Source organism: Bison bison, unplaced genomic scaffold, assembly GCF_000754665.1.
Source record: "Bison bison bison isolate TAMUID 2011002044 unplaced genomic scaffold, Bison_UMD1.0 scf7180017864101, whole genome shotgun sequence".
In the NCBI taxonomy this organism is placed as follows: Eukaryota; Metazoa; Chordata; class Mammalia; order Artiodactyla; family Bovidae; genus Bison; species Bison bison.
In genome coordinates, this window is record NW_011494673.1 from 2518203 (window position 1) to 2542186 (window position 23984).

General features: G+C 49.8%; 1 protein-coding gene across 1 annotated transcript in view; it reads left to right on the forward strand.

Annotated features, from left to right (window-relative positions):
* Positions 1 to 23984, forward strand: part of TTC7A (tetratricopeptide repeat domain 7A) — a 123021-nt gene that overhangs the window by 13609 nt on the left and 85428 nt on the right. The window contains exons 3-5 of the mRNA XM_010838655.1: positions 3337 to 3505; positions 17325 to 17455; positions 19750 to 19865. Of these exons, the coding sequence (XP_010836957.1) occupies positions 3337 to 3505; positions 17325 to 17455; positions 19750 to 19865 (416 nt within the window). The remainder of the gene's footprint in view (positions 1 to 3336; positions 3506 to 17324; positions 17456 to 19749; positions 19866 to 23984) is intronic.

The following is a 23984-nucleotide window of genomic DNA, read 5'->3' on the forward strand; positions in this document are numbered from 1 at the left end:
GAACTGTGGTGTTGGAGAAGACTCTTGAGAGTCCCTTGGACTGCAAGGAGAGCCAACCAGTCCATTCTGAAGGAGATCAGCCCTGGGATTTCTTTGGAACGAATGATGCTAAAGCTGAAACTCCAGTACTTTGGCCACTTCACGCAAAGAGTTGACTCATTGGAAAAGACTCTGATGCTGGGAGGGATTGGGGGCAGGAGGAGAAGGGGGCAACAGAGGATGAGATGGCTGGATGGCATCATGACTCGATGGACATGAGTCTGAGTGAACTCCAGGAGTTGGTGATGGACAGGGAGGCCTGGCGTGCTGCGATTCATGGGGTCGCAAAGAGTCGGACACGACTGAGCGACTGAACTGAACTGAACTGAGAAACTGGGACTAATGTGGGTGGCTATGTTGCGGCTCCTGCTGTTAGAGATCTCATTTGGCATCTGTGAAGTATTTCCTCACCTCTTCTTCTTACCTGAGTGTACACATGAGGTCACTCTTCCCTGTTTATTGACAGACAGTGAGGCACAAAAAGGCTCGGTGACAGCCCTGATCTGTCCAGTCGAAGGACTGTCCCCCAGACCCAGTGGCTTCTTGCAGAGCATCCTTCCACGGGGCTGAGGCTCTGTGGTTCCCACACTGTTGAATTGACAAGCCAGGTTCAAATTCAAAGGCATGGGTCCCAAAGAGCATAGCCAACTTTTAATTCTGCCAGGAAAGGACATTCACAAAGCCCCCAAGCACAACAGCAGAACCATTCCATTTTCTGTTACTATCGATGCATAAAAGAACAAACATCTTAACATCAAAACACAAGACAGATATGCTTAAGAATTATGCCCTTCTTAATTCTTAAGAATTAAAGGCAGCTTTTTAACTAGCATGACTTTAACTTTATAAAACATTCACCGCATCGTCCTTAATTTTCCACCAGCTTGGGGGAAGCTCTGTTGTAAACTGTTATTGGTTTACCAGGAACCACTCCAAGCTACACCGTGTCATCTCGCCCTGAAGCATGTCCTGAGCTTAGCTGCCCTTTTCCTTCTTTACAGGAGAACAGAATAATAATAATAATTACTCATGGCCTGTGTTTATGTAGCTCCTTTCTAGAGAGAAGTTCAAAGCTCTTTTCTGGACTTCGTCTGCTTATGCTCTTGGCTTCGCTGTGACGGGAGGTGATGGGTGGCTGTTATTATCTTGCCCTCAGCAATGGGGAAATCCAGGACAGAGCAGGGAGGAAATGCGCCTCCAGAAGGTGTGTGATCTGTGGCCCTGACCCAGGGCAGAGGTGACCTATTGGGGGAGACTAGCAAATCCCCTTGAAAAATTCAGCCTTTGAGCAGGTCTGTAGTTAGCAGGTCAGGCATGCAGGGGGCCCAATGGGTCTGCTTGGTGGAGACATTGTGGGAGGTCAGCAGAAGGGAGCTCTCTGGTAGCCAGGGAGGCTTCTAGGAGGAGGTGGGCCTGAGCAAGGCCCCGAAGAAGAGTGGAGGATCTGCATAGACTGAGGGGAAGGGAAGACTGTTACAGATGGGGCTTGTGTGAGCAGCAGCAACGGAAGAACGTGTATTGGACCAGTGAGGGAGGGGATTGGGGCTCTGCCGTGTTCCACTTCCCTCTGTTGGCTTCTGAGAAGGCAGTAGGTGGTGAGGAGTGGTGGGTGCTTCCCCTGGGGTTGTGAGTACCCGAGACTCTGATCTCCCTACAGGGGGTCAAGGGCAACACCTTCCTGTTGGTGACAGAGGCCGGGAGTGGGGACCAGGACTGCATCTCCCCGGAGCTTCGTGGACAGAACTGGTGCTCTGTGGGGGGGGTGGTGCCCAGAACCTGGCCAAAGGGGTGGTGGGCTGGCTGAGCACAGACGTGGAGGCGGAGGGCTGCCAACAATGGCCTCAGAAGGTGGAAGATTTTAGAATAGTCTGGGCCCACTTCCAAGGCCAGGACTCTCAAGCAGGGCTGACCAGACCTGCTCGGGTCCTGAGGGAGTTCCCAAGAGTGCTCATATGGGGCGGAGATCTGAGTGTAAGCAGTACTTGATCAAGTAGGGGAAAGAAAACAGGCTTGCGTGCAGGCACTGGATTCTGATAAGATAAGGGTGGTGGTGGCCTCACAGGCCTTCACTCTCCTGTCTTCTGGCCACGTTTGTGGCTGTGGCCGTCTCCCTGCAGGGGTCCTGCTGCTGTGGGTGAGGGTTTCAGCTTCAGGCCCCTCACCTGCAGGACTCTTTCCAAGGCCTTTCACCTGGTTAAATATACATATATGCATCTATCTATCTATCTGTGTAGATGGGGCTTTCCAGGTAGCACTTGTGGTGAAGAACCCACCTGCCAGTGCAGGAGATGTAAAAGATGCAGGTTCGATCCCTGGGTTGGGAAGACCCCCTGGAGGAGGGCATGGCAATCCACTCCAGTATTCTTGCCTGGAGAATCCCCATGGACAGAGGAGCCTGGAGGGCTACACTTCATAGGGTCACAAAGAGTCAGACACGACTGAAGTGACTTAGCACGCACACATATATATATAGAGAGAGGACCCACAATTATATAAGCTTTAGGCCCCCTGGACTGCAAGGAGATCCAACCAGTCTATTCTAAAGGAGATTGGCCCTGGGATTTCTTTGGAAGGAATGATGCTAAAGCTGAAACTCCAGTACTTTGGCCACCTCATGCGAAGAGTTGACTCATTGGAAAAGACTCTGATGCTGGGAGGAATTGGGGGCAGGAGGAGAAGGGGACGACAGAGGATGAGATGGCTGGATGGGATCACCGACTCGATGGACATGAGTTTGAGTGAACTCCGGGAGTTGGCAATGGACAGGGAGGCCTGGCGTGCTGTGATTCATGGGGTCGCAGAGAGTCGGACACAACTGAGTGACTGAACTGAACTGAACTAGGCCCCACGAAACTTGACTGGGTCTCTGACTCCCTGCTTGTATTAAAAGCAAGTGCCTGAACTGAGTGCCAGTGCCTGCCTTGGGTGAAGCTTCTGGGGCTTCTGGGAGCTTCAGTAGAAAGGAATCAGGGCCCAGTCTGTAAGCCACTTGCAGTCTAGTTGGCAGCATAAGACACACACACACACACACACACACACACAACACTTTTAGGGACTCGTGTGAAGATATCACCAAGAGCCACAGTGTAGGCCAGGGACCACAGGTGTGCAGAGAGGGGAGCTGTCCACGTGTACTTGAGGGGTGGGAAGGCTTCCTGGAAGAGGAGAGGTGTTCTGAGCAGGGTCTTAGGCAAACCATTATGGCTCAGAGCGGGGAGTGTTCATCCCTGGGTACCTGGTGGGGTGGGCCAGGGGCTTTGCGGCAGGAACCCGTTGATGTGGGCCTTGTCCTTTCAGCCGCAGTATCTGTGTGAGGCCATGCTGATCCTGGGCAAGCTGCATTACGTGGAAGGCTCCTATCGAGATGCCATCAGCATGTACGCGCGGGCCGGCATTGATGACATGTCCATGGAGAACAAGCCCCTGTATCAGATGCGGCTGCTGGCAGAGGCCTTTGTCATTAAAGGTAGGTGTGGGCGCCAGCCGGGGCTCCCCTTCACTGTGCCCAGGTCATTACACTCTGACCCCCACGTCCCTGGAGCACTGACCGGCCAGGTGGTTGCCAGGGTAACCAGCCACACCTCTGGCTGACTGCAGGTATGGGCTGAATGTCAGGTTAGAAGGCTTGGGTATCCCGCCCTCACTCTGTTGACAGATAGGAACCCAACTGTGTGCCCTTGGGCATATAGCTCTTCACCTTTCTTGGCCTCAGTTGATTTATCTATAAGACAGAGTCGTAATAACCTGCTCTCACAGGGTTACCATGAACAAGAGGAATCAGTTGTGTAACCAGGTTGGGAAAGGCTTAAGAAATGTGCCACCTGTCGTCAGGCTGGCACCAGTATTGATGTTGGCTACAGGTCAGGTGCTTGATGGCAGAGAAACCTGGAATTGCTCAGATATCTGCTGCTCTCCTGTGAGTGGCCCAGGGGGGTGGTGCTGGGATCCTGTGATGGGCCGGTCAGAGCCACCTCCCAGGGTGAGTAGTGTTCTGGTGGGGAGCTAGGCACATGGGCTTAGTAACGTAGGAATTTCATGATGGGGGTTGTGTATTCTCACGTGGGGAAAGAGTGCCCTTGACCTGAGCTTGTAGGCGTTACATGGTCGTGAAAGCCCTGCCCCAGACTTTGCACTGCAAGCTCCTTCTTCGCTGGACCCTTGAACCCTGGGATCATAGAGCCTGGGCAATGGCTCTTGGTGGCAGTGAGGGTCGCAGGAACCTGTCCGTCCAGACTGTTACCAGGATTCTTGGATGGTCAGTCTTTTTATTCCAGCACAAACCAACCCCCAGAGTCTAGAAACACATGTGGCCCTGTGGGGATTTGGTGCCTGGTAGTGGCAGAGTATTTGTCACCTTCTTTTCTATTGTAGACAGGGACATTCTGCCATCTTATATACAGGGAAACTGAGGCCTAGAGAGGGAAGGTACCTCGCCTAGAGTTACCCAGAGATCTGTGGTGGAACCAGGATTGGAACCTCCACCTCGTGTGATGTTGGCTTTGGACTATGATTCCCCACTCCCAGTCTTCTGTCTCCTTTGGGTCCCAGAGGACTGACTAGTCTGAGCAGGGCATGGCCTTCTTTGAGAGCTGTTCGTCCACCCCTGAGTCCCTGGGTCCCTTTCACCATTGAGAGACTGTTAATGCCCTCCTGGGAAATTGCTGAGATTTTCACCCAAGACAGACCAGTACCAGGCTGTGAGAAGCAGGTGCCCATCTCGGATGGTCCAGTGTGGGGTCTTCTCCCATTGCTGTCTTGTCCCTTTCTCTGCACCCCTGGCACAGGCTGGGGGGGTCTTGGGGGGGTTGATCTTCATTTGGCATTTGAAAACCACCTCTGCCACCAACTCCCCAAACCTAACACCCTTCCGCAGGGCTCCTTTCCGGCACTTTTTCCTGTAGACCTGGCTCGGTACCTACTGCTCCCTGTCTCCTGCTTTCTACTCTTTCCAGCACGCCTCCAGCTTCTTGGGGGAACACAGGCCCGGTGGTCAGAGGTGCTGCAGGGGAGGTAAGGAGCCGGGTGTCCCCGGCGTGGGCTGCTCGATCATCTGGCTGTGCTGGCTCCCAGCCCCCACTGACTGCACGTGGCCTTGTGCTTGCCTGCCTCCTCTCTGCCTGCCCCCTCTGTGCTGTTGCGGTGCCTGTACCCTGCTGCTTGGCATGCTGAGGTTCACCTGACCCTGTGTGTGCTTGAGATTGCACGTGGCCTCCAGAGTGTGCATGGTGTTGGTTCTCCTGGGTCTAGGGGATCCAGCAGGGTTCTGCAGCAGAGCGTAGGGGGTGGGGACGGCTCATCATTGGTCCTGACTCCATTTGTGAGCATGGGGCTTGTGTTAGTCTGCCAGGCTGCCAGAGCAAAATGTCATTGACTCATGCTCAGTCATGTCTGACCCTTTTGCGACCCCATAGACTGTATCCCACCAAGCTCCTCTGTCCATGGGCTTTTCTAGGGAAGAATGACTGGAGTGGGTTCCTCCTCCTGGGGATCTTCCTGACCCAGGGATCGAGCTATTGTTTCTTGAGTCTCCTGCATTGCAGGCAGATTCTTTACCACTGAGCCACCTGGGAAGCCCCAACAAAATGTCATAGACTGGGTGGCTTAAATAATAGGAATTTGTCACAGTTCTGGAGGCTGTGAGGTCCAAGATCCGTGTACCAGCAGCGTTGGTGTCTGGTAGGGGCTCACTCCTTGGATGGCGGGTGGCTGCCTTCTCGATGTGTCCTCACGTGACCTCTCCTCCCTGTGGGCTCCTGGAGAGATCTCTTCACCTTCTTATAAAACCTCTAATCCCATCATCAAGCCCCCACCCTCATGACCTCATCTAACCCTAGTTACCTCCCAAAGACACCATCTCCAGATACCATCCAATTTCGGTTAGAGCTCCAATGGATGAACTTGGGGGCCCACAAACATTCAGTCTGTAAGTAGAATGGTGGCAGCAGCATGCCTCAGAGTTCAACAAACAACAGTATTTATTTATTAAACCCTCACTCCACGGCAGGTATGCCCTCCTTCAGTCTACACAGTAACCCGCTGAGTAGGTGTTCTCTTCATTCGTATGTTCTAGACCAGGAGTTACAAGCAAAGAGGAGAAGGGACCCTTGTGGATGTCCCTGGAATTGGCAGAATCAGGATTTGAACCCAGGCAGCCAGAGCTCATAAACACTCTGTGATGGTGCTGCTCAGAGTCCTAGACTGGAAGGAATCACGGAAATGATGTAGGTCAGTTCTCAGGTAACAGATGAAAAAGGCTGGCGGAAGTTAAACAACTGACCTGGACATCAGTTCGCTTGTGTGTGAACCAGAATGCCCTCCCTCCAGGCTGCTCTTTTCAGCCTTTGTCGGCAGATGTTGGGTGGCCTCCTGCGAAAGCCTGACATACCTGCTCCCCAGTACCCTGCCTGACCAAGCCATTACAGCTGAGCTTCTGTACCGTCTTGCATTGGAGTCTGCTCTGTGGTTCCACCTGGTCCCTTCTTGTGGGGCAGGGAGTTGGGTTCTGCAGCCCACCTGGCTGGAGGGAAGGGGGTGAGGCCGTGTGTCGTAGTGGGAGGGGCCTGAGCACCCTGCCTGGAGGCTCAGTGGGACTGTAAGTGTGGGTTTCTCAAGAGCAGGCTCTGGGTCTCTTCACTCATAAGAGACATAAAAACACACTCAACTCACCTGCTTTCCCCTTCAAAGCAGAGGGACTTGGCAGTGTGTCCTCTGGGAGGTCACTCACCAGGACTTGACCTTGCTCTGAAGTTGGGGAGACATGGATGAGAACAGAAGATTCTTTCTGATTCTCAGGGAGAGCTTCAGACATCGTCCCAGGAGCTCGAGAGAGGGGAGCAGTTGAAGCAGTTGTGGGTTTCTCTTGCTTGAAGTGAAGAAACCTTAGGTGCACATGCATGTATATTGCATGGAGTGGGGGACAGGAAGATATATGACCCTCCAACCCCTCTAAGGGAAAAAAGTATTGTCTATGTCAAATTTGATCAGAAACAATATGAAAACTACAAACTTTTCACTAAGATAGAAAAATAAAACAGCTTCACTTCCCTGTCTGAATGAACTGTTCCCCAACATCACACCTGGGATCAGACTGACCCGATCCTGCCAGAAGCAGAGGACTGGATTTTAGGGCCTCACATGGGCCCCCGGGACAAGGTTGGGCTCTGTCAAAGCCTCTGGCTTTAAGGAAGGACTGCCTCTCCCCAGTTCCTCCAGCTCCTTCTGGCTGCCGGGTTGATGGGTCTGCCACACAGAAATAAGCCTATCTTGTGGCCAGCTGCTCCCAAGTCCCGGGCTGGCCCCGGATGGAGCTGAGGGCCCTGTCCCTGCCTGTCGCAGTCCCCCAATTGGCCCCTCATCCCCCAGTCTTCCAAGCTCCTCTGGTTATCTGACTTTGTGGTATACCCAGAAACGTGAGGTGTGGGCCCTCCCGCTCTGGACCCTGAGAGTATGATGGGGGCAGAGCGCGGAGCGGGGGCAGGATTATCACATGCACCACCCAAATTGGAAGTGTAGACTCAGGCCCCACACCAGATGTACTGAATCAGAATCTGCATCTTTAACAGCATCCCCAGGTGATGTGTATATACCTTACAGTTTGAGAAACAATGTCCTGGAACTCTCTTTTAATAAACATTCGTTGGCTGGTGGATTGACCTTTAGTTCATCTCTAGAATGAAAGGGAGTTTTTATGCTCACTCTTTGGATGCAGAAACTGAGGCTTGTCCACAATTGTGCAGCCTGTGAGTAGCAGAGCTTGGACTGGTGGCCAGTGGTTGTCTTCCAAGCTCCCATGGCTGACTAATATTCCATCATATTAATATGTATGTTCCGCATCTTCCTTATCCATTCATCTGTGATGGGCATTTAGGTTGTCTCCATGTCTTGGCTATTGTGAACAGTGCTGCAGTGAACACAGAGGTGCATGAATAGATACCTCCTTTTGATACCGTTCTGATTGGTTTGGGGGAAACATCTTCCATTTACTTTGCATTAAAGACAATCTAGGATAATTTGGTGTCAAGGCCCTTCTCAGAAGACCTGTCCTTAGTACTGCCCATCTTTGCAGAGCCCTGCTGGTTTGATTCTGTGTGCTTGTGGCTGTCAGCCTGTCTTCCTACGAAACTTGAAGCCCCTTGAGGATAGAGGGTCATTTCTTCAACACTCCCAGTCTTCTCTCCCTCTTCTCCCTTCCCTTCCTGGACCACATGTTTCTGGTAAATGAGGTCACTCCTGGTGCTCAACATGATCTAGAAAGTTCTGTCCCTTCACCTTTTCTTGGGCCACTGTCCTCGCCAACCAACCCCATTTTTGTTCCTCTACGTGTAGGTAGCACCAACACTTCCTTCCAGACACAGTTCAGGTGCCTCCTCCACCAGGAGATCCCCCTGATTGTAGCTGCAGAATACAGCATTCGCTCCCTCTGTCAAGCTCATTTGGACCTTGGCCCAGTCTCCCCAGTTAGAGGTCAGTTTGCTTCTCCTGCCAGGGGTCTGGTGTCTTGTCATTGTACCCCTGGCCCAGCTCCCACTGGAGAGAGTAAAATTTGCCAGCAGTTGATCCAGCAAGTGCCTGGTGGGGGTGCCATGATGGACAACTCGGGTCCCTCCTCTCAGAGGAGTGGCAGGGAGGGGAGCAAAGCCCACTGCTGGTGTGCTGTGCCCCGGGAGAAGCAGCTGCTCTGGAAGAGGCCCGCAGCATGCAGGGCCATCCCAGCGCTGATGAGTCATAAGCCACCTAGTGCCACTCTTTCCGGCCCCGCCTGTGCATCAGCAGGCTGTAGTGTCCGTGAAGTCCACCATTTGGGAAAAGCAGGAAACGGGAACACCCAGTGGTGGCTGGTCTGTAGCTTACTCCCATGGCCTGCTGGGCAGGATGCCAGACTTGCTGCCTGGCCATGGTGTCCTGGCCACATGGCTGCCCCCAGTTCTGTGGGCTGCTCTGCCTTAACATCTTGGCGGGGGTGGGAGGGTCAGTCTTTGAATCCTCTTGGGGGCTACAGCTCCTCAGCTGCCCATCTCCAAGTAGGAGAATCACTGATGTCCAGGGAGAACTTGTTTGATCCACTCTGTTCCAGAGAGGGAAGTGAGTGAGACCTAGCAAGTTGTGGGGCCTTCCCAGGTGAGCTGGCAGGTGAGGCTGAACTTTAGGATGGATCAGCTGCAGATGGATGGAAGAGGTACCTTCCAGGTAAAGGAAAAATCCAGAGGGAGGCCCTGGGGAAATGGAAGTGATGTATTTGGAGTAGGGTATAGTTATACCTTTCTGGAACTAAGAGGGTATGCTGGAGGGACTGGGAAATAAGGGGCCATCAAGAGCCGGCAGGAAGGCTTGTGGTATCCCTTTTGCTGGTGTTCCAGAACTTTGGCCCTACGTGGCCATACCATGAGGTGTGGCACAGCCTGTTTCCCGTAAAATTGGGCTCATCTGTTGGCCAGCACGCTGTCTGGGTCCATCTGGAGTAGTCTAGGCAAGGCCATTGTGGATCCACATAACAAACTGTCGTCTTTTCTGTTGATCTGAGTTCTAAGGGTATCCCCAGTTCTCACGGACATGCATGATGCTTCAATGCCTGTTCTTCTGACATCTTGAGCCTTACCCAGTTCAGCCCCGAAAGCCCCAGTGCCGCTGTCCACCTCTCAGCAGTTCTTTGGCAAAGAGCTCCCTTCTCTCCTCCAACCTGTGTTGCTTCCTGTTCTCTGGCCCTTGCTCAGTGTGGTAATGACCCCCCATTTCTGCGGCCGTGTGTCCTGCCCTGAGCCCTACAGACGTAGTCATAGCTACCTAGTTTGGGGCTTGTGGGCCCCTTGAAAGCCAGAGGTGCCTTGTGCTTTAGCCAAGCCAGTCCCTTTGCCTCTTGCCCGCAGCCCAGCACCAGGGAGGCTACCCTGGGAGGTATATCTGCTGGCCGACCAATGAAAGGATGGCCTGGCCGTGGAGGGAGAGGGCCCTGGTTCACCCAGAATACTGCAGTATGATGCTAAATTGTGAAAGTGCTGTGAAAATTTAAAAGTAAAAATGTAAGAAACATTAAGTAGCTGTGAGAAATTATCTTTTCCTCACCCCTCAAGATTTTTTTTCTGTTCATTCAGTCTCTGAAACTGCCAGCTCTTCTACTGTCTCCTGGGACTTTATGGCTTTATTTGTGTGTGTGTGTGTGTGTGTGTAAGCTCAAGCTTATGCACACGTGTCCTTTTTAAAAAAATTAACCATTTATGTGTGCATGCACAATCACTCAGTAGGGTTCCAAAGACTGTAGCCTGCTAGGCTTCTCAAACCATGGGATTTTTTTCCAGGCAAGAATACAATTTTATGGGTTTAGTAAAACTGAAAAAAATGAAAGAACACCAGGCAGCTCCTAGGGCAGGATATGGTGGGATATTTGGTTTGGGGGGTTTTTTTAGTCCTGGTATGGCAGGAATTAGCTGTTTATTTTGGCTTCCTTCTCAAAGGGGCGTGGGCCATCTGCCTTGTGGGAAAGCAGGTCAGCCCTGGCCCCAGACTGTGAGCCCTGGAGTGAGAGGCTGGCCTGCAGATGGAGAGGAATGAGCAGTCTGGGCGTCTTGCAAGGGGCTGGTGTGTTCATTGTGTGCTCACCAAGCCTTTACCGAGGTCCTGCCTGGGTGGAGAGATACAGAACAGGACAGGAAAAAAAAAAGAACAGGACAGGAAGGTGGGCGGACTCACAGAAGGGAGACCGTGGAGCTGGAAGTGAAGGAGTTGGTGTGGTCTCCCTGCATCGTCTCCTCGTGGCCCGTTCCTCCATCGTTGGAGGCCACCCCCGAGAGTAGTTGGTGGGGGTGTGAAATTGGACAGGACACTGAGGGGTGCATTTGAGAAACCAGCACTGACACTATGGCCCAGCTGTGCCAGGGTAGACAGCTGTCATTCAGCCGTTAGATACACATGTGAAAGGCAGGACCCCATGGGTGGCCAGAAGCCTGAGATTTGGGAACCCCTGGTGGGTCATCGAGGGTAAGTAAGGAAAGACGTGTGGAATCTGGGCTGAGAGGACAGATGGTGTTGAAGCCGGAAGACCTGGGTCTGGCTGGCACTTAGAGTGGAGGTGTTGGAGGGAATCTCTTCTCCCTGAGTTAGATTTCCCATTTGTCATTCTTGGGAAGGGCTAAACCCCTGCCTAAGAGATGATTTTGAGCATTACTTGAAATGTTTTCTGAGAGCACAAGCTCTGTTTTTCAGTATATCATCAAACTTAATGTTCACAGCCAACCTATGAGGTGGACACTGTTAGCGATCTTATTTTGTGTTTGGGGAAACTGAGACTTACATCTCTGCAAATATTTTGGGGTATATTCTTCCAGTCTTTTTTTCCTGTAGGTTTATATGTTTTAAAGAGAAATAAGTTCATACATTCATGTATTTTTTAACTTGTTTTTTGAAGTTAATATTTTATGAACTAGTTTCTAGTATGTGTGTACATTAAAGTAGCATCATAGCATTTCATTGCAAGAATCTATTGCAGTTTAGCAAACTTATCTCCTGTTATTGAACCTGTAGGTTAAGCCTCTCTCTCCTTTTTTTTTTTTTTTGCCATTATAACAGTGCTATACTGGATATATTTAAAGCTAAATTTTTAATTTTTTTGCATACATTATTTTTTTAAGGATAAATTTCTAGAAGTAGAGTGAAGTCAAAGTATATGCACTTTTCAGAGACTTTGATACAAGTCAAATTGTCTGCTCTTCTTTTCTTAAATTTTTTCAATTGGTAAAATATAAAATTTAGCATCTTAACCATTAAAAATCTTTCAGCTGCAGTAAAATACACATAAAATTTATTATCTGAACCATTTTTAAGTGTACAGTTCAGTAGTGTTAAGTACATTCATGATGTTGTGCAACCAATCCCCAGAACACTTTATCTTGCAAAATTGAAACTCTGTGTCCAGTAAACAGTTTTCCGTTCCCCTCCCCCAGCCCCTTGCAGTCCCCATTCTACTTTCCGTCTCTGATTTGACTACTCTAGGTCCCTCGTAGAAGTGGAATCATACAGACTCTGTCTTCTGTGACTGGCTTATTTCACTTAGCATGATATCCTTAAGGTTCATCTGTGTTGTTGCATATGGCAGGATTTCCTTTTTTTAAGGCTGAATAATATCCCACTGTATATATATCTTACATTTTCTTTGTCTATCCATCAATAGACACTTGGGTTGCCTCTGTCTTTTTGCTATTGTGAATACTGTTGCTATGATCATAAGTGCACACATATGTCTTCTAGACCTTTTTTTCAATTCTTTTGTGTGTATACCCAGAAGTAAAGTTGCTGGATCATATGGTAATTCTGTTTTTAATCTTTTGGGGAATGACCAAGCTGTACCATTTTGTATTCCCACAGCTGTCCGCTTTTGAGTGTGATTTATAAGGGTTCTTCCCAACCTGGCCTTGCGGCTTCCTCTCTCAGGGCTGAAGCAGTCACTTGCATGTCTTCCTCTCTCCCATCCTCCACCTCCGTAGGGTGTACCCTTCTTGCGTGCCCTGTACTCTTTGACCAGCTGGGTAGGCAGGAGGGAGGGCTCCACATATCTGGAAAGTTCCACTATAGAGGGAGCATCGCGTTCTCCATCTCCACGTCCAGAACCCCAGGCTCCAAGGGCGGGGCTTCTTGGAAGAACTGCTGTCCAGGATGGGATGAGTCATTCAGACTGATGAGGCCAGGGCCAGTCTGTGTGTTGAGCCCAGGGCTGTGCCAGGGTCAGTTTGCCTTCAAACGGAAAGTTTGGAGTTCTTGAAAAAGCAAGAGTTCTTGAAAGAGGAACTCCCCTCTCTCATAGGACAGGGTGTTTTCACAGAAAGACCCCTCTGCTAGTGGAAATTCAGGAGGTGGTACCCAATGCTTGCTGGTAGCCCCTGGCTTCTTGACACTTGACAGGGCTGGGATCCACTGGGATCCTTTGGGGGCAGGCTCAGGAGCAGCCTGTCTCCGCCTTGGACCTCGTATGGTCTCACACACAGGGCAGAGGGTGAAGAAACTCAAGGCCTGGAGTCCCTGGTATATTTCCCATTAGGTATTCATAGACAGGAAAATGGACTTTCATATGAATCAAAGAGCAAATATAAGACAAAGAAGCCTTTTTTTACGGATAGAACTCAGTGATTGGACTGTGACTCTCACTAGGAGGAACCATTGCTAGTTCCAGGAAGCTTTTTGGTCTTCTGTATGTTGGAAATTATTTCATACACCACCACATCAATGACTATATCCCCTCTAATTTGATCTTCATTAGTTCCCTAGTCATAATTGCTTCCTTTAAAAGAGGAATATTTTTATTGTTTTTAGATATATTTTTATACAGTTCCTAGGTCTTGAGTGTGTAATTTGATGAATTTGGCAAATGTAGATACCCATGTAACCAACAGCCCAGTAAAGACAAAGAACATTTCTATCACCCCAGAAAATTCCCTAAGGTCCTTTACCTATTGATCCCTTCCCCAACCCCACCCCAGGCAATGATTGCTTAGTTTCTATTAATACAGGTAATAATTTTGCTCTTGTTTAGAATGACATATAACTGAAATCATACAGCCTGTACTTTTTGATATCAGGCTTCTTCTGCACAATTATAAGTTCTGAGAGATTTATCTGTGTTGTTTATTTCTGAGTAGTATTCCATTGTATAAATATGCTACGGTTTGTTTATAAATTCAGCATGAACTGTTTTTTAGAGAGGAAGAAACTTCACCAGGCTCTGCACTCTGCCTGAGTGAACGTGCACATTCCTCTATGCATCCTTCCACTCACTGAACACCAGGTCTTGCTTTCGCTGGGTGCAAAGATCAACCAGAAATGGGCAGAGAGGAAGGGCACACGCAGAGGAGACGCAGCTAAAACGTTCTCCTGGTTTTGGAGTCGAGAGACTTCCGAAGCCTTCAGGGAAGAGGTGGTTTCGCTGTGAGCTTCTAAGGAGGATGGGTTTAGAATTCTCTCCTAGAGGAGAGGCCCCTGCTAGGCGCTGAAGGAACGGATGAAGCTTGGGGAAGGTGGCAGCCCCACAGACAGATGCTTTGTTGCGGCCAGCCCAGCAGGGTCTTGGAACTGGCAGCCTGAACCTGCCAGGCAGCTGGCATCACCCATCCCAGTTCTGGGCCCAGAGGTAGGGCAGTAGGGAACCCAACCAGTGGCATATCTCTGGCCCGGGCTGGGGAGGGCGGGCACAGGATGAGTGAAAGCAGACCCTCTCTGTGTCTTCTGGAGTTGGCTGTGCCCTCCAGCCATCTGCGCTTGGCTTCCAGGCCAGGCCCTGAACATTTCTGTGTCCCGCCATCCTTTGGGGGCATTGGCCATGGTCTCAAGAGGAGAGGCTGGGCCAGCACTAGCAGTGATGCAGGGGACCTGCCTTCTTCCGCCTTCTTGTTGCGTCTCCTCCAGCTCACCCTCTGTTCCTCCTCCCCCTTCAGTCCTCTCCTGGTCATGAGTCATTTGGCAAGAGGCATGTTGACACTTGGTGACCTGGGTAACTGAATCTTTGTGTTGAGCAAGGGCCTTCACGGCTTGTGCCCAACGTTTCCCAGACTGAGGCACCCTAACCTTTGAACCAGTTCACACCCCATCCTGGCAGAGGGCAAGGTCACTGAATCCATATGGGTTGACATCTCGCCAAGAAAAGCAGTGATTCCTTACCTTCTGTTTGTAGAGTACTCTACTTTGTCAGACTTGATCGGGCTTGTCGTTTGTTCAGCCAGCCAGTGCTTGCATCGTGCCTACTGTGCGCCAGGTTGTAGAAAGGGGAGCGTGATGAGGTCTATGCCTTTAAGGAGCCTACAGTCTGGCTGAGCAAACATGTGCACAAATAAATAAGTATAAAAAATAGTGGGGCTGAAATATGTAAAGTGTAGACCAGGAGAGATGGTTGGTTATGCCAGGGTGTATCAGGAGGGGCTCCACAGAGGAGGTGGCACTCAGTGGGGCAGAAGGTGAGCTGTAATTTTGGGTGGACTTTGGGGGGTCCTTACATTCCAGGCAAGAGGAGCAGTCTGAGCCGTAGTCAGCTCAGGCTTAGAACAAAGCACCACAGACTGGCTGGCTTATACCCCACAGACACTTGTTTCTCATAGTCCTAGAGGCTGGAAGTCTGAAATCAAGATCAGGTTCTGGTGAGGCCCCTCTTCCAGATTGTTTGTTATTGTTTTTAGTTGCTAAGTTGTGTCTGGCTCTTTGAGACCCCTGATTGTAGCCTGCCAAGCTCCTCTGTCCATGGGATTCTCCAGGCAAGATCACTGGGGTAGGTTGCCATTCTCTTCACCAGGGGATCTTTGTGACCCGGGCATCAAACCTGTGTCTCCTGCATTGGCAGGTGGGTTCTTTACTGCTGAACTAGATTGCAGGCTGCCAACATCTTGCTGTGTGCTCACATGATGGAACAGATGAGGGAGCTCTCTGGGGTCTCTACAGACACTAATCCCTATCACGAGGGCTCCAGCCTCAGGATTTAATCACTTCCCCAAGGCCAGCCTCCTCATATCATCACCTTGGGCTTTAGGTTTTCAACATGTAACTTTCAAGGGGATACAAACATTTAATCTATAATGTGTGGTGAGAGACAAGGCTGGGGAGTTGACAGGGATGAACCTTGGAGGGTGTGGTACAGAGAGTCAGGAGTTTGGACCTTATACTATAGCAGCAGGGACCCTTGGAGGGGTTGTAAGCAGAAGAGTTTTGGAAGGATCACCCTGGGAGCCATGAGCAGGATGGATGAGAGCCTGGAGGCAGAACTGTGAGCTGAACGTGACAGGAAGGCAATTTATCTCTTTATCTACTCAAGAGATAAAGCCCGAAATAAGGAAATAAGAGAGGGGAAGGGGAGAGGAGGTTTGAAATGTTAAAATGGTCATCAGTTGGATGTTAGGGCCAAAGGCAGAGAGATGAGGATTCTCTTCTTATCCCTTCCTTCCGTCAGTTCATCTTGAACACTACTACATGTCACATACTGTGTGGGCACAAAGATGAGAAAGATCTGAGTTCTGCCCACTGAGAACCACCATCTAGGACAGCACTCTCTAGTCAGGACTGTGAGTTGCACATGTCAGGAGGACAATTTAAGCAGACTTTGACCCCTCCCCTGCCTTGAGGGAGAAGTCGGGGAAGTGATTTATTGGTGCATACATTGGAAGGTTTCAGGGTGTAGTTCTTCAGGTTCAAACTCTTTAGGAATCTGCCCTTTACCATCATGTCTCATCTCTGCTCTGTGTAGACTTCATTTTTTTTTTTTAATGACTAAGCGTTTAGTCAATCTTTTTCCTGTCTTAAAACAACAACAGATATAAATATAGTTGTTTTCCTTCACAGCTTTCTCTTCCTGCTTTCTTATAATTCTGGGATTTTTGTTTTTGTTTTGACTTTAGAGTTATGTTTTCTTATATTTAAATTTTGGCAAGAAGACACATATGTATAAAATACACCATCTTAACTGTTTTCAAGTGTAGCATCACGTTAATGACATTCACGTTATGTAGCTTCGTTTTAAGGTCAGCTTTCCCTAACAATTCCAGTCTGACCTCTTAGCAGCTTAACAAGCCCAGTGGAAGGGGTGAGAATTCTGGGATCGGGTCCTCTTGGCCCCACCTGGCCAAGTGCACACCCTAGCCAATCACTGTGGGCTTGATGATAAGTCAGCCTGGATCACATGCCTGCCCTGGAGGTGAGATAGGGGCTGAGGCTGCGGGATGGACACTCAAAGGGAAAGTGAGGTGCTGCTGCTGAAAGAATGGGAAGTGAATGCCAGGGACACAAAAACAGATTCCCCTGCAGGCACATAGGACCTGAGTGTGTAACGAAGGCAGGGTAGAGATTGGTTGGTTCCTCAAGAGGTCTGTGTGTAAGTGCTGTGTAATCAAGCATCTGTCATGTGCAAGGACTGTGGCACTGTGACAGTCCAAAGAGACTCATTTGCTCAAGTTGAACTACTCGGGGAGAGAAGAGTTGGATGTAAATAACCGCTCCAGGATGTAGACGTGGTGAGTGCCTGGGGAGGGGTCAGGATTGCTTCGTGGAGTGCTGCCTGGAAGGCCAGGCAGGAGTTGGGCATACGGGTACCACCAGTGTGGTTCCCCACATGGGGCACGGGTGCCTGCTGTCTGCCCACTGCTTGATGCCAGCCGCTGCTAATGCCATTCTTGCTTTAGGCCCTCCCCCGCTTCCCTGGACCTCTGCCTCCCACTGGCTGCTCCAGAGTCTCAGATGAGACCACCCTGGGCGCCTGAGAGGGGGCTGGAGTTGGGTGCCCCCACCTTCAAGCAGGGCAGGTCCGAAGTGCGCCCCTCCTCCTGCAGGCCTCTCCCTGGAACGCCTGCCCAACTCCATTGCTTCCCGCCCCCGCCTGACCGAGAGGGAGGAGGAAGTGATCACCTGTTTTGAGAGAGCCTCCTGGATCGCTCAGGTGTTCCTGCAGGAACTGGAGAAGGTAAGCTGGAAATGACAACCCCGTCGTCATCACTGCCGTCTGCTGAGCATGTGTATCTGTGCACCACCCAGCCCTCCAGTCTTGCCAACTAACCCCATAGGTTATGCTTGTGCAAATTAGAAAAGAGGGCCCTGCACCCATCCTTAAGATGCTCTGGAAACTCCTTATAGTACCCTGATCCTGTTAGCATGAGACTCTTTACTGCCAGAAAACAGTTTTACTAAATAGAAGAGTCCACACTGTCTATGGGGAGCCGGCAAACTCCTTGATGAGCTCAGCTTGTATGACCAAGTTTGACAGCCCTGTTTGAGACAGCCCTCACAACAGCTCTATGAAGTAGGTATTATATGCATCCCTGTTTAATAGATGATTCTTAGGTTAGTCTGTTTGCCCACTCCTCTCCCCTTGGAGGGCTTTCCCGGGTGGCTCAGTGGTAAAGAATCCATCTGCCACTGCAGGAGACACAGATTCGATCCTGGGTCAGGAGGATCCCCTGGAGAAGGAAATGACAACCCACTCCAGTATTCTTGCCTGGGAAATACCCCCATAGACAGAGGAGCCTGGCGGGCTACAGTCCATGGGGTCTCAAAGAGTTGAACATGACTTAGTGACTGATCACCACCACCCATTCCCCTTGGAAGGGCGCAGTCAGGCCAGTCCTTGTAGACACTCTTCTCAACTCTCAGGTGCCCTGGGAGTCCCTTACTGGCTCCCCTGGTGGGAAAGAGGCCCATTCTTAAAGCTGCAGAAACAGGACTCGAGTGTATTTCCTGGCACAGGTCCACGTGGAGACTTGAGTTGACCTCTGCCAAGGTCACATGCAGTGTTTTAGAAGCTCTTCACATTTGAATTACATATGGTTTGAAGGAAGCATTCAGGAAAAAGAGAAAGTCACCCATTCAGTAGAAGCCTGGCCTTTGGACTCATTAAAGGGGATGATGCAGGCGATGAGCTGTAATGGTCTTCAGGGCTGGAATCAGCACCCCGGGGACTCTGGGCTCACAGATGGGCCTCGATAACTGGTTATGTGGGTCCAGGGAGGGCAGGCCGTAGAACCCTGTGCATTCTCGGCAAGACTGGGTGTGCCTTCTAAGACCCAGCCCCAACCTCTGAGGAACTAAGAATCCTTCTTAAACCTATGTCAGTTTTTTAAAAATAAGGTGGATGGCTCGTTAATTTTTTTCCCCTTGGATCAGAGAGGGAGGTGGCATAGTGAAGGCAGGCCCTCCCAGAGCTGAGCTTAAGTGACAGCTCAGTTAATAATATAGTTGTTCCTCAGCTTCCCCAGAGACCCGGGGTCAGCCATCCAGCTGTTCTGAGGTATGTGACAGGGCCAGTGCAGTGCCTGGAGTTTGGTAGGCACTTGAGTGCTTGTTGAATGAATGTACCAATAAATACAGAGCCCGGAATGTGTAGCTGGCCAGACTTGAGTCTGAGATCATGGCTCAAGCCAGCTTTGTGTTCTCAGGCACTTTCTGAGCCTCAGTTTCCTCTGAAGTGCAGATAAAACCAGCATTGAAAGGCTGTTATGGGCATCTGGTATTTGCATGCAGAGAATGGTTTAGACTTATTTTATTTATTTATTTTTTCTGAAGGGTAGTGTTTTATTTGAAAGACAGCATGGACTTCATACATATCCCTTATCAATGCCTTTAAAACCAAACAACTTTAAAATTTAGCAAGTTTCTCCAAGTACAAAAATACACGTTTATTACATATGGTAGTAAAATTTGTCAAGATACACAAAATCAAAGTACATTACATTATTATATATTATTATATAGTTTATATACATTATATATATATTATTATAAAGTACAGTACATTTATTACATATGGTAGTAAACTTTGTCAAGATACACAAAATCAAAGCATTTTAGATAAAGCATTGGTCTAATATATTATAGATTGACAGAGTATAATAAAAATGACATGTAGTCTGTCTTCAAATCATACAATATAATACTTAGTGGGTAGGAAACTATCCACTCAGTTTAAAGCATAGAAGATGCTGAGGTTCTTCCGTAACCATTGCTAGTCTCTGTGTTCCCTTAGATACTCCTGTAACATTTCATGTGAATAGTTAATATTGCTGGAAAGTATTCTATTGTAGACTTATTTTAAATGGAAGCAGGTCAGGTTGCGTTTGGTCTGAATACTGAGCTATGTGTCCCTGAGGTGCCTGGGGGCTTGGGAGGTGCTGGAGCCGCTGCCCCCGCCTGGGCTGAGCCTGGCCCCAGCCCCTCAGCCTTGGAACCTGCAGACAGCCGCTGTCTCTGTGTCCCCCTTGCTAGGTCACAAGTAACACCACATCCCGGCACCTGAAAGGCTCGCACCCGGTCGACTACGAGCTCACCTACTTCCTGGAAGCCGCCCTCCAGAGCGCTTATGTGACGAACTTGAAGAAGGGGTAGGTCGCCGGCAGACGAGCAGGACCTGGTCATTTCTTCCCGTCCTGGAAGCTGCTCACGTTGGTCTCGCTGAATCAGGTCCCCCTTGTCTCTTGGGGATGTGTGTGTGGACTCCCTGGAGAGGACAACGGGGGGTTGGCCTGTTCCTGTCTTGTCAGATGAGCATGCCCCGGAGCTTGGGACCGGGGCTGGGCTTCAGGAAGCTGCTGAAGCAGTGAAGCCTGCACGTGTTGCAGGATGGTTGTCTTTAGAAGCGGAGGTTCCGGGAGCCTGACGGGGTATGGGAAGAGTGAAGGGCAGTGAGCCAGGCAGTCTGGCGGTGGTTGCTGTCGCCTGAAGTGTCAGCTGGTCATTTCGCTTCTCTGAGCCTCATTCTCTCCAAAATATAATGGAAAAGGCAATTCCTGCTTGTTCCATCTTTCAGGGGGCTGTGAGATGCCAGGGGAGATGTGAAAGTAAAGGCTTGGCATTGTTTTGGGGGTGCAACTGCCTGCATATGAGGTGGCAAGAAGCTCGTTCTCCTGTGTGTTGACTGGAGAGCCCTGGGATGCACAAACATGGGCCGAGAACCCCTTTCTTAGTCTTTTGCTCCTTGGGGTTAAGAAGCGCGCCCTCCTTGTGAAGAGCCTGGTGGATGTTCCCACCTGCTGGGGCCGGGGCTGGGGTGTAGGTGCCAGGCCCAGCGTGGTGTTTCACGGGGTGCATTGGGTGGTGGTGGAGATGGAAGAAGAGGCAACCCAACCTGGGAGGGTGTGTTGCTGGCAGTGTTGGGTCTTTGGCGGTTCTACAGGGCTCAAGGCCTCCACCAGGCCGGAGACTGGCAGGTAGGGGCCTGGGCTTCCTGTGCCCCGAGTCCCTTAGCATCATTACCACCTTCTGCAGACACTGGAGGGGCTGTGAGGACGTCCAGGCAAGCAGGGGGACTGGGGGAGTGGGGACTCGTGTGCTCGATGGAGTTGGTCACTGTGCAGGCTGGGCGAACACCTCTCCTTTCTCAGGCCTCCCAGGGGGAGGTGGGCCTGCCACACAGGTTCCCTCCTCCCCATAGGTGAGGAAACAGGGTCGGGATCAGCTTTCTTTGCTCTGACTGGCTCGAGTCCTCTGAAGCCCCTGTGTCATTTTTGGTGTGATTCATTTTGTTAAATTCCACTTTATTCATTCTTTTAACATTTTTGGAGTAGAAGACTCTTACACAGGAAACCAAATTAAAAAGGTACAGGAGACAATAAGTTTTCCTTCCATCTCCACCCCCTGCCTCCTGGTTCCTCTGTAGGCAGTGTTCCTAGGCTCTTGTGTCATTCCAAGATAGTTAGCAGCGTTCCTAAGTGATTATATGCATGTAGTATTTTCTTCCTTTTTAAAATACATATTCTCCCATTTGCCTTTTTGCATTTAAAATGTATCTCTTGGAGATTGTTCCACATCAGAGCTGCCTTTTCTTCACATTGCTGCATAGTATTTGCAGTGCCCTGTAGTTCAGATGTCCTACTTCAGATGTCCTCAGTTTACTGGGAACTGGTTTACTCAGTTCACGACTGAGGAACAAATAGGTCACTTCCAGACTTGGGCTCTTTTCAGCATATTCCAGAGTCCAGAACAGAACCACACCGGTGCATTATTTCGGTGGGAACCTACAGGGTAAATTCTAACAGAGGGACTTTCTGGATTAAAAGGTATGCACATTGGTCATTTCACTAGAGATGGCCAGCTTAGGCCTCACGTGTGTATTAGTTGCTCAGTTGTGTCCGACTCTGCGACCCCATGGGCTGTGGCCCGCCAGGCTCCTCTGTCCATGGAATTCTCCAGGCAAGAATACTAGAGTGGATTGCCATTCCATTCTCCAGAGGAACTTCCCAACCCAGGGCTCAAACCCTGGTCTCCTGCCTTGCAGGCAGGTTCTTTACCATCTGAGCTACAGGGAAGTCCTGCTTGAGCTACAGAGATGGCCAGCTCGGACCTCGTAGGGGTTTCCATTCCTGTGCCACCAAGATGTGTGGGAGAGGCTGCTCTGTAAGCTCTCACAGCGCAGTGCAAGCTTTTTTAAGAAAAGTTTTATTGAAATATAGTTGATTTACAGAGTTGTGTTAGCTTCAGGTATACAGCCAAGTGCTTCAGTTGTACATATATGTACATGTATTTGTCTATATTCTTTTCCTTTACAGGTTAATACAAAATATTGATTATAGTTTCCTGTGCTATACAGTAGGTCCTTATTGGTTATCTATTTTTTATATAGTAGTATGTGTATTTTAATCCCAAATACCTAATTTTTATCTCTCCCTTCCCCAAAACGAACAATTTATTGATCACTCCTTCCTTCCTAGTTTATATAAGTAATATGTTTATGGTGGAAAATTTGAAAAATACTGAAAAATATAAAATAGACAAATTAAAAACCACATATTCAATCTTCATATCATAAACTGGCAAATTATGACCTTTTGACCAGTCACCTGCTTTTGTAAGGTTGTTTTTAAAACACAGCTCTCCCATTGGTTTAGATAGCTTTTAGATCTATGGCTGCGTTAGAGCAACTGCAGAGTTATATGACTCCAAGCCTAAGATATTTACAGTCTGACTCTGTACAGAAGAAAATTTTCCGGCTCCCATACTCCAGATAATCACTATTAATATTTGATATATGTCTTTTCACATTTTCCTATGTATAGATATACAGGTGTATTTTTTTCTTTTTTTTTAAACAGCAACAAAACAGTATCATAATTTATAGTACGCCACTTTCTGGCCTGCGTTTTCCACTCAGGGCTTGGTTGCAAGCCTCTTTTCTGCCCTTGCTCATTGCTTTTCCCTATGAAGTTGCTCCCTGTGGGGTCAGGGGAAGATGACCAGGCCCACCCTGCAGGTGGGCTTAGAACTTGGTGGGCTACGTGGCTGGGACGGTCATCCTTGAGCTGGGCTTTGAGGGAAGGGAGATTCCCAGGGACAGGAGGAATCTGGGTGGGGCAGAAGATAAGATGGGGCTGAGGATTCTAGATGGGGAACTTGGGACGCTCCAAGGCAAATACACCTGGGAAACAGTGAGTTAAAGACTTTCCATATCCTGTAGGAACTCCAAGGAGCTTGAATGCAGCTGGTAAATTTTCAGGAGGAGCCAAAGGCATGTAAAGCTTCATGGTTTGACATGGAGCCCTTGTTTGGGGTGGGACTCTTAGGGGGATCAGCCGGCTGGGGGCATGGTTTCTGGCCCACGTAGCTTTTCCATCCAGCAGGCATTCCAGTCCCATCAGAGCCACATCCCATTTGGGGTGTTGGAAGCTCTGAGCTTCAGCGCTTAATACCTGGAAGAGAAGGAAGCAGAGTCCTTGCCCAGAATGCGGAGCAGGCCGTCGCGAGGCCACTCCCCGGAGGCAGAGGTGGCTGAGATGGCCGGAGGTGGGCCGGGGCCTGGGGAGAGGTGGTCCTGCCCCAGCTGGACCCCAGCCTGGAGGAGACCTGTGCCCCTTCCTTTCTCCCTATCCTGCCCTCCTGATAGAGGCAGTGGGTTGCCCCACAAGTCCTGTCCTCCAAATGGTAAGAAAAGGGAAACAGTCCCGGCCAGGGACACAGGCTCCCTCCTTGCTCTTCCCTCATACGCGAACACCCAGCCCAGCACCCTATTTGTCACAGCTGCTTAGAAAGTCATTATCATTTATTTGTATTATTTTTTAGAAGCACTCCACAGCTAGATGGGCAGCTGCCTCAAGCTTTAAATTTACACTTACAAAGAAAAAACTCTCAAGTGCTAGGCCAGGGAGGTGGTGGTGTCCCCATTTGGGATGCAAGGATCAGGAGGCCCAGAGAGCCGAGGCAGTTTTCTTCCCAAGGGTGGTACTGGCCTGGGTGCCCCTGGGTGCCTCACACCAACCAGGCCAGGGAGATGGGGCCATTGGGTGGCACCCTGTCTACTCTAGCTCCATCCACCATCTGCTGTTTTGTTCTTATTTGATTACTGAACCTCAGTTTCAGTGAGATGGTGACCTGGCAGGCTGGTTCCTGTTTTTACTGCTCAGGCAGCTGCCACCTGGCTGCTTCCCTTTAGCAGGAGACTGTTGTCACCCTGATTTTGCAAATAAAGTTTTATTGGCACATAGCTACACCCATTATTTGCATATTGTCTC